The following is an 11,169-nucleotide window of genomic DNA, read 5'->3' as shown; positions in this document are numbered from 1 at the left end:
GTTTCAAACCTGCCACGGAGTATTTTTGCTGTTGCCAATCGTTTATTTGCTGGGATTTATCCCGGCGTGTGGGATGGGACACCGGGACTGTTGCCCTGCAGAGGCTGTAGGGTTTAGATTCATCCTCTGACAGGTTTTACAGCCTTGGTTGTTATTTACCCGCCTGGATTTTGGCGTGGATTTGGGTGTTTTTCTTACAGGAAAAGGGTTTTTTCCCCCAGGGGACTGGGAGGAAGCACATGGCGATGTGGGAGGTGGAAGAAAACAGCAGCTTGCAGAGCAAACACTTTTTTCTCACCTCAGTTTCTCTTCTGGGAGAAGGGAAGGGAGGGGAAAGACCCTGGAAAAGTGAAACCCTGTCTAGGAGACCTTGCACAAACATCCAAGGAAAAGCACGACCCCAAAAGCCCTTTTTTCATCGTTCAAAACCACCCCAGTTTTGCATTCCAAGGTCTCTTCAACACCTGTTTTCCAAACTGTTTTGAACCCATGAGCGCCCCAAGGGCTTCACCCCAAGTCCCATTTTAATTCCGTTTTGCAGCGTCCAAAACTCACACTTCAGATCTAAAGGGGGACCTGTCCCAAGGTGGGATTCTGGGGACTTCTCAAGTGTTTGCAAGGCCCAAAAATCCAGCTGGGATTATTAAAAAGCTGAAGGAACAGCCCAGCATCTCTGCCTGCTTGGAAAATCACCCCTCGTGCCACCACGGGGCTTGGGGTGGCCCAAGGCAGCAGCAGCCTCGCACAGTTGGAAGCTTTGTGGAATGAAATAAGAGTAAAACAAACGGAGGAAAGGAACAATTCCCATTTACACCCCTCCCACCCCCAGCCCTGGCGTCGCCGGGACACCCGTGGATGCTCCAAATGCAAATTTAGCGTAAGGATATCTCCGCAGGGATTAAATTTTCAGTGAGTTTGCGGCGCCTCTGCCCTTATCTGATCTCCCTCCCTTCGCACCGCTTTTCCCGCAGGAGCCTCTCCGAGCTCCACCCACACCTGCGTCCTCCGGAGCCTTTGCCAGCCCCGAGGGAGTTCTATTTGTATTTTTATTTGTATTCCCCCCGTTCTCCGCGGGAGGGTGGCGGGGATGCGGGGATGGGGCGGCTCCCGCTGAGGGCTCCCTGCTCCCTCCCGCAGCTCGGCTCCCATGAGCGCGCAGCCCGAGGATGGATTTCGGCGGCGGAGGGGACCTGGTGCCCTGCGGGAAGGACAAATTCATCCCCAAGTAAGAGCCTCGGGAACGCCGGGACGGGCAGGGAGACGGGGGGAGGCGGGAGCTGCGCGGCTGGCAGTGTTCCAGGGGGAATATGTGGGATCCGGGATACGGAATGTAGGGTACGATGGGCGACCTGTAATCCGAAATGTGTGAGGGCATGTGAAACGTGCTGTCTGTGACCTGAAATGTGTAATGTGTGACATATAACGATATATGACAATATATAGCAATATGTAACAGTATATAGCAATATATAACGGCATATAACAATATATAGCAGTATATAACGGTATGTAACAATATAGAATGGTATATAGCAATATACAAGAGTATATAGCAATATATAACAGTATATAGCAATATATAACGGTATATAACAATATATAGCAATATACAACAATATATAACAATATGTAACAATATATAGCAATATATAACAGTATATAGCAATATATAACGGTATATAGCAATATAAAATGGTATATAGCAATATATAATGGTATATAACAATATATAGCAATATACAAGAGTATATAGCAATATACAACAGTATATAATATATAACAATATATAGCAATATATAACAGTATATAGCAATATATAGCAATATATAAGAGTATATAACAATATATAACAGTATATAGCAATATACAACAGTATATAACAATATGTAGCAATATATAGCAATATATAACAGTATATAGCAATATATAGCAATATATAACAGTATATAGCAATATATAGCAATATATAAGGGTATATAACAATATGTAACAGTATATAGCAATATACAAGAGTATATAGCAATATATAACTATATAGCAATATATAACGGTATATAGCAATATATAACATTATAAATGCAATATATAACATTAAAAGTACACTATATAATATCTAACAGTATATAACATTATGTAACAATATATAACAATATATAACAACATAACAATATAACATTATAAATACAATATATAATATATGACAGTATACAGCATTATAAACACAATATATAACAGCATAAACACAATATATAACATAAATACAAGATATAGCATATTATTTATTACCTACAGTATTTTTTGATCTAAATATATATAATGTATTAACATATATTTTATAAAAATATAACATATCATGTGTAACATATAACAATAGACAACAGTATATACCAGCATGTAACAATATATAGCAATATATAACAGTATATAGCAATATATAACAATATATAGCAATATATAACAATATATAGCAATATATAGCAATATATAACAATATATAGCAATATATAACAATATATAATATGTAACAGTATATAACATTATAAACACAATATATAACATTATAAATACAATCTATATTATCCATGATCTATAACATACAATATATCTTTGAGCTAAATATATATATATTAATATATATAAAATATATCATTTATAACATCTAACAATACATAGCAATGTATAACAGTATATAACAATGCATCATTTATAACCATGTATAAAGTTATAAATGCAGTATACACCACTATAAATACAATATCTATCATCTTGTCCATGACCTGTAACACACAATATTTCTTTGAGCTGGAAGGATGGGAGCAACTCTGGGTTTTAACTCAGTTCAGAGGGTTTGGGGAAGAAAAAGCCGTTCTGGGAGGAAAAAAAAACCCACAATTTCCTGAAAAAGAAAACGGTTGCCGGTGGGATTTGGAAGTTTTCCTCAGGAGTGTGGCCAAATGTGGCCAAAAACTCCCATAAAAAACGGGCTTTGCTGAAAAAGCCCTGATTAAGAATTGTTCTCCCGTTCTTTGGTGAAGAACAAAGTGACTCCTGAGTTTTAAGGGAGATTTAAAGGGAGGTAAAGCAAATATTGGACATTTCCCTTCGCATGACCCCATGGTTTGGGCTGGTTTGTGTCGGCCGGGCGGTGCTGAGCCTCCTGAGCCTCCTCCAGCCTCGGGAATTAAGGGAATTAAGGCCCACCTGGCCTGCCTGATTTTGACTTTCCAGCGATTTTTCTCCTTGTCCTTCATTCATTCCATTCTCATTTTCATACGTATCTTTATTTCTATTTTTTAAATTTTATTTTTATCTGGATTTTCATCTTTGTTTTTAATCTTTATTTTTGTTTTCATTTTGAATTTGCCCCCGGAGCGGGGCTCAGATCTTTGTTCTGAGGGCTGGAGCCGGGAGCCGACGTGACCAAGTGATCACTCGTGACTCCAGCGTGACCCCCGGAAAATTGATTTGTTTTTCAGCCTCATGACCAGCTGCCCCGAGGTCTGATGGGGTTTCTTGTGCCTTTTTGGGAGATTTATGGGGGACGTGGTCACAGGGAGCTTCTCCCCCTAACTGTGGGTGCAAAATGTTGGACCCCCAGCAAAAACCTTCAACCAGGGAGGGCTGGAGGAGGCAAAAGACCCAGATCTGGCTCGAATAAAGCTGGATTTGGGTCCCCAGCAGCGCAGCAGGTTCCTCAGCCAGGGAAGCAATTCCTGCTTTCAGCCCAGGGGTCCCTGAGTGGTGCCTGCAGCGTCCCCCTCCTCCCCCAAAGCCCATCTCAGCACCTTTCCCATTCTTCCCCCCAGGAATGAGCTGCTCCTGCACTTGAAGACCTACAACATCTACTACGAAGGGCAGAACCTGCAGCTGCGGCACCGGGAGGTGAGAAATGCCCCAGGCGGAGGGAAACTGAGGGAAGCGAGACAGAGAATCGTGGAGCCACGGAATGGTCTGGGCTGGAAGGGACCTTAGATCAATCCAGTGCCACCCCTGCCCTGGGCAGGGACACCTCCCGCTGTCCCAGGGTGCTCCAGCCTGGCCTGGGACACTCCCAGGGATCCAGGGGCAGCCCCAGCTCCTCGGGGAATTCCATCCCAGCCCCTCCCCACCCTCCCAGGGAGGAATTCCTTCCCAATATCCCATCCAAACATGGAATCGTGGAATGGTTTGGGTTGGAGAGGACCTTAAAGATCATCTCATTCCAACTCCCTGCCGTGGGCACGGACACCTCCCGCCATCCCAGGGTGCTCCAAGCCCTGTCCTTGGACTCTGTAGACTGGAGAAGAGAGACTGGATCTGATGGATCACTCAGTGGATATGGAATTGGTCCCTGAGGTCTCTTCCAGCCCAGACCATTCCACGGTTCCCTGTCCTGTGGGGCACTCCCAGATGTTCTGCCCTGCTCCAGGTGGGCGATGTCCGTTCCCCCATCCTGGAAGGTCGCCGAGTTTTCCAGGCCTGGTTTGTCCCAGTGGAGCCACCCTGGCTGTCACCAATCCCGATTTTCCCTGCGCCTCAGCACAGTTCTCAGGAGGATCTGCCCCGTGGCCTTACCAGGAACGGGAGTGAGACCGAGTCCAAAAAGTCTCAGAATCACAGAACATTTGGGTTTGAAAAGACCCCAGAGACCCCAATCCCCACCCCACACTCCCGGCCATTCCCTGGGGTGCTGAGGATCCCGTCTGTGCCGCAGGAGGAAGGGGAGCTCATCGTGGAGGGGCTGCTGAACATCTCCTGGGGGCTGCGCCGCCCCATCCGCCTCCAGATGCAGGATGACAACCAACGCATCCGCCCGCCGCCCTCCTCCTCCTCCTGGCACTCGGGCTGCAACCTGGGCGCCCACGGGTGAGTGGGGGGGGGCACAGACAACCCCAAAAACTCACAGACAGCCCCAAAAACACATAGCCCCAAAACACACACAGACAGCCCCAAAAACACATACAAAACCACACAGACCCCCAAAACACACACAGCCCCAAAAACACATAGCCCCCAAAACACACACAGACAGCCCCAAAAACTCACAGACAGCCCCAAAAACACATAGATAGCCCCAAAACACACACAGACAGCCCCAAAAACACACACAAAACCACACAGGCACCCCAAACACACAGCCAGCCCCAAAACCACACAAACAGCCCCAAAAACACTCAGACACCCCCAAAACCACACAGACACCCCCCAGCCTGTCAGGGTTTGCTGGTTGCACCCCCAGCTGCTTCCTCTGGGTTTTCTTTGTCCCAGCTGGAGCCAGCAGTGGGGGAGGCTGGAGGGGCAAAGATTCTCTGGATGACCATTCCCTCTGCGGCCACACACGGACAGGGCACCCACCACCACCTCTGTCCTCCCGCAGGTCCGTGCTGAAGCCCAGCACGCTGCCGGACATCCAGGTGACGGACGCAGAGGCCGCGCCCAGCACGGAGACTCCCGGGAACGGCGCAGGTGAGCCGGGCTCGGATGCGCCCGGGCTGGTCCCGGTGCTGGGGAGCAGCTGCCTCACGCTCCGCTTTGATTTGAGAAAACAGGAACCGGGCTTGTCCTTAACTCCAGGCTCGGTTTCCCATCCTGCTCCAGTCAGGCCACTTCCAAAATTAATTCTTTTATTCAATCCTTTCTCGGATGGCCCAAAACTCGATGATCTTAAAGGTCTTTTCCCGCTTCAGTGATTCCCTGATTCCCAAGGGGTTTTGCCCGCAGTGAGATGTGCTGGAGATGAGCTTGGAAAGAAATGGGGGGATGGAGCAGAGATCCCTCGTGGGAGCGCAGGGAAAAGGATGTCGGCGCTTCCCCTTCCCGGAGGCTCCGCGTTTCGGGAAGAAGAATGGGAGCATTGGGAAGCGCCGTTGCCATGGGGAAGTCAACACTGCTGCAAAGTGTTTGTGCCCTCCCTGGTTTTTCCTCTGCAGAGGGGGAAGAGCTCCGCCAGAGCTTCGTTAACCCCTTGTTCTTAGGAGCAGGGAACAGCTGTCCCACCCGGAATTCCCACAGGGAAAACCTGCTGGATGCATTTTGCTCGTTCAGCTGGGGCGTTTTGCAGATGTTCTGGGCTTTTGGGGTGTTTTTTGGGGGTTGGGGGGATAAAGAAGGACCAGCTCATCCGTTTGAGAGGAGCTGGGTCCTTGCAAAACTTCATCCATGAACCCCCACCCGTGGTCCTCCAACTTTTTCCCTTTTTCTTTTTGCTCTCCCCACTCACACCACTTTTCCCCCTTTATTAAGTCTCTCCCAGGCAATCCCCACCCCAGATCACCCCACCACGATTCCCCAGCAGCTCTCTCAGCCTTATGGCCTCAATCCTCTGCCAGCACATACAAAAAAAAAGCGCCTTTTATTGCATTTTCCCTAAAATCCAGTGAAAAACCAGTGCCCGGCGTGGGCGCAGAGCTCCTTGGGAGCGCTCGGTCACCGCGTGTGCAGCTGGAGCAGCGCCTGCCGGAGATTTCTCCCTGCTGCAGACATGCTTTGAATTAAAACACCCAAAGCTGGAGCCTGAGGGGTTCATTAAAAATGGATGAAGAGCTGGTTTATAATAATCTGGATCCGGGCCAGTTTTCATGCAGAGATCTGAGGCTCTGCCCTCGTTTGCCTGTCCTCATTAAAGGGAAGGAGAACAGAGAAAGTTAAATTATGGAAAAGCGAGGGAAGATGCTCGAGTTCCCAGGAGAAGAGGTTTTATCCAGGTAGCAGCACGGATTTAGGCAGCTAATTCTGAATTAATGACTTTCCTCGGGAGCTGGGGGAGAAGAAACCGGCTGCTGCGGTTTAAGTGGGGGGATTAAACGCGTCCTGGGAAGTTTGTAGGGGTGAGGAAGTTTGATCCTGGGGTGAGGATTTCTGCACCCACGTGGGGACTCCCAGTGGCTGTTTTGCAGCAGGAAGATTCTGGAATCAGGGAATCTCCTGAGTGGGAAGGGACCCACAGGGATCATCGACCCAACTCCCAGGACACGCCAGCAAATCCCACCCTGTGCATCCCTGCGAGCGTTGTCCAAGCGCTCCTGGAGCTCCGGAGGAGAACCTGGGCGGTTCCCCCTGCTCCCAGCGCCCATCCCCACGGTCCCACGGGTGTTTTGCAGCCCCCAGGCCGCCGGAGGAGGCCCCGCAGCTGATGCGGACCCGCAGCGACGTCGGCGTCCGGCACCGCGGCAGCGCCCGCACGCCCGGCGAGCAGCGGCGGCTGCGCCGGCACCGCTTCTCCATCAACGGCCACTTCTACAACCACAAGGTGAGCCCGGGCTCCGGGGGGATCCGGGGGATCCGGGGGGATCCGGGGGGATCCGGGGAGGGCCCTCAACGGCGTTTGTGCCCCGCAGACCTCGGTGTTCACTCCCGCCTACGGCTCCGTCACCAACGTGCGCATCAACAGCACCATGACCACGCCGCAGGTGCTCAAACTGCTGCTCAACAAGTTCAAGGTACGGCCGGCAACCCCGCAGCGCTCCTGGGCTGCTCTGAATGCAGAGTTTGTATTAAATGTGTAAAATCCGCATTCTTTTTATGCATATATATATATATATATATAAATTTTATATTATCTATATAACTTTTTAAATTAGCTATATGAATTTCTATATTAGAAATATATCTGAATTTTTACATTTTATATATAAATTTTATATTATATATATGAATATTTTATTATATTTATATAAAATATTTATATTATATGTATAAAATCTGCATTCAGTTTATATTTATATTTTATATATATATATGAATTTTCGTATTATATATAAATCCTTATATTCTTTATATAAAATCTGCATTCAGTTTATATATATATTTATATAAGTTTATATATATATTTATAAGTTTATATATATATTTATATTTTATATACATATGTATATATATCTGAATTTCTATATTATATATATAAATCCTTATATTATATATATAAAACCTATATATCATATGTATGAAATCTGCATTCAGATTATATATATATATATGAATCATTACATTACATATAAATCTTTATATTAGATGTATAAAATCTTTATATAGATAAAAATATATAAAGATTATATATTTTTATATAATATATTTTATATATTATATAGGTATATATTTATATATAGTTTTTATATGTGTGTATATTTATATAATATATAATATATATTATATTAAATATGTATTATACATAATATATATAATATATATTATATATTATATTTTTTTTTATATTTATATTTATATATATATAAATTCTGCATTCAGATATATGTGTGGTGTGTACTCTATACACATCATATATAAAAATATATAAATAGATTAGATATATCAGATTTTTATAAATTCGTATTTGTATATATATTTATAATGAATATTACACACACAATTATAAAATATCATATTAAGTGTAATTTCATTAATGTGTTATATATTATATATAAATCATACCAATAAACTACGTGTGTATCTTAGTAAATATAATAAACACTACAGAAAATATGTGTTAATGCATACTTATAAATAAAGATGTTCGTGTGATATATAATATAATACTAAATCTAATATCTAATATTATTAGAAGTATTATATATATGATTAAATGTAGACATTACACAATATTTTATCAAATACAAATAATACATATTTTATATATATCATGTAATATATAATGAATATGTATTATATATTCTATAGAGGAATAATTTATCATATCTATAAATACATTTAATATATTTAATGATTCATTAATTGTATAGTTGTATGAATATTTGTATACCTTTGCACTTACACAGATCTGTAGTTACATATCCGTATCTCTGTATAAAATGCACCAGCCCGGTGAAATAATGGGATTTTGGGGTCGATTCCTGGGGCAGCCCAGGGCAGAACCCGTCCCTTTAGCAGAGCTTTGTGTCTGCCCCCAGATCGAGAACTCCGCGGAGGAGTTTGCTCTGTACATGGTGCACACGAGCGGAGGTGAGTGCCTCAAATCACCCCGGGTGTGAGTGAGTGCCTCAAATCACCCCGGGTGTGAGTGAGTGCCCCAAATCACCCCGGGTGTGAGTGAGTGCCCCAAATCACCCCGGGTGTGGGTGAGTGCCCCAAATCACCCCGGGAGTGGGTGCCCCAAATCACCCCGGGTGTGAGTGCCCCAAATCACCCCGGGTGTGAGTGGGTGCCCCAAATCACCCCGGGTGTGAGTGAGTGCCCCAAATTACCCCAGAGTGAGTGCCCCAAACCACCCTGGATAATGAGTGCCCCAAATTACCCTGGGTATGAGAGTCCCAAACCCTCCTGGATGTGAGGGCCCCAAATTATCCTGGATGAGCACCCCAAGCCCCCCCAGCAATGAGTGAGTGCCCCAAACCCCCCTGGATGTGAGGGCCCCAAGCCCCCTGGGTGTGAGTGCCCCAAACCCCCTGGATGAGCACCCCAAACCTCCCCAGCAATGCGTGAGTGCTCCAAACCCCCCTGGATGAGCACCCCAAACCTCCCCAGCAATGAGTGAGTGTCCCAAACCCCACCCGAGAGTGCCCCAAAGCCCCTCGGTGCTGCCGCCTCGGCCCCGGTGCCGCCCGGGCACTGCCGGGCCCGACCCCGCGGTTCTGGCGTTGCAGAGAAGCAGAAGCTGCGCGGCAGCGACTTCCCCCTGCTCGCCCGCATCCTGCAGGGCCCCTGCGAGCAGGTGTCCAAGGTGTTCCTCATGGAGAAGGACCAGGTGGAAGAGGTCACCTACGACGTGAGTGTGCCCGCACGGGATGCGCGTCACCCTCAGGTGGCCTTGGAAAAACCGGGGGATCACAGGAGCATGGGATGGTTTGGGTTGGGAGGGACCTTAAATCCCATCCGGTGCCACCCCTGCCCTGGGCAGGGACACCTCCCGCTGTCCCAGGCTGCTCCAAGTCCCGTCCAGCCTGGCCTGGGACACTGCCAGGGATCCAGGGGCAGCCCCAGCTGCTCTGGGAATCCCATCCCAGCCCCTCCCGACCCTCACTGGGAAGAATTTATCGCCAGCGAACAGATGCGTGCTGGAGCTGCAGGAATTGCTTTGCTCCTGGGTCTCTCCACGAAAACTCCCGGTCCTACGGGAAAATCCTCGTTCTGTGCTCCAAGAGCAGCTCCCAGCCGGAGCCGACGCCCCAGCCCGATTGTGCCATCCCGAATCTGATCACGGAAGAGCGATTTCAGCGCAGCCTTTGGCGTAATTGGTGTTTTTCCAGCCGGGAACGCGCCGCGGGTGGGAGCGGCTCCGTTGTGCCATCTGCCGGCTCGCCGGGCAGAAATCCCGGCTCCAACGAGGCGCTTTTGGGCTGAATTTGGGCTTAAGCAGCTCTGAGACTCCGGGGACGCTCGGACAGAGCCACCTCGCGCAGCCAGGGGGTGAATTAAAAGAAATAAACCTTAGGTGGATTTTTTCCCCCAGTAATTATCCGGTGCTCGCTCGTTTGCGCGAGCTGGCGGTCGCTCCGTGCAGAGGAAACATCATTTTTTTAGGGTTTGCTGCAAAATTTTGGGATCCTTGATTTCCCCAGTTAAATCTAAGGAGAGGATGGGGGCAGTGGGGGTCAGTTCTTCACCCTCTTCATCATTTCCTGCTCTTCCTCTCCCGCCCAGGTCGCCCAGTACATCAAATTTGAGATGCCCATCCTCAGGAGCTTCATCCAGAAGCTGGAGGAGGAGGAGGACCGGGAAGTGAAGAAGCTGAAGCACAAGTATGTGGGGCTGGGAGCTCCAAGGGAGGATGCCAGGAGGGAAGCACATTCCTGGGGGGGCTGCTTTGGTCACAAAAATTCATTTGCACAGCCCTGCATCCCGGGTGCGGGGTTTGCATTGCTCCAGGGTTTTCTTGGCCAGCTGGGCGCTGGAAAATCCCCTTTTCCTTGTCCTGTGTCTCCCCAGATACTCCATCCTGCGGCTGATGATCGAGCAGAGGCTGGAGGAGATCTCTGAGGGTCCGACGGCGATGTGAACGTCCGTGGGATGTGCTGCACCAAATCCCAACCCCCCGCCGTTCCCAGTGTCCATCTGGATCGCTCCAGCTCCGAGCCAACCCCCCTCCCACGCCTTCATCCGCGCACAATCCTCGGGGGGCTCTTCCCAGGAAGGCTCTGGCTGGTGGCAGCTTCAGCCAAAACCTCAAATCCCCTGGAAAACACGGGGGAAAACCAGGAAAAATTTAAAAATTAAAAAAAAAAAAAAAAAAAAAAAAAA

General features: G+C 47.4%; 1 protein-coding gene across 1 annotated transcript; it reads left to right on the top strand.

Annotated features, from left to right (window-relative positions):
- Positions 1 to 1,166: 1,166 nt before the first annotated feature.
- Positions 1,167 to 11,169, top strand: RASSF2 (Ras association domain family member 2; the record flags this gene model as incomplete). The annotated part of the gene is made up of 10 exons (XM_082298271.1): positions 1,167 to 1,225; positions 3,807 to 3,882; positions 4,694 to 4,845; positions 5,357 to 5,445; positions 7,080 to 7,228; positions 7,317 to 7,418; positions 8,883 to 8,934; positions 9,576 to 9,697; positions 10,573 to 10,670; positions 10,858 to 11,169. 10 exons carry the CDS (start codon positions 1,167 to 1,169, stop codon positions 10,925 to 10,927), a joined length of 969 nt encoding a protein of 322 aa, XP_082154397.1. The 3' UTR covers positions 10,928 to 11,169.

The sequence above is a fragment of the Coloeus monedula genome (assembly GCF_965178545.1).
Source record: "Coloeus monedula genome assembly, chromosome: 28".
NCBI classification, from domain to species: Eukaryota; Metazoa; Chordata; class Aves; order Passeriformes; family Corvidae; genus Coloeus; species Coloeus monedula.
This window is presented reverse-complemented; position numbering and strand designations above follow the sequence as displayed.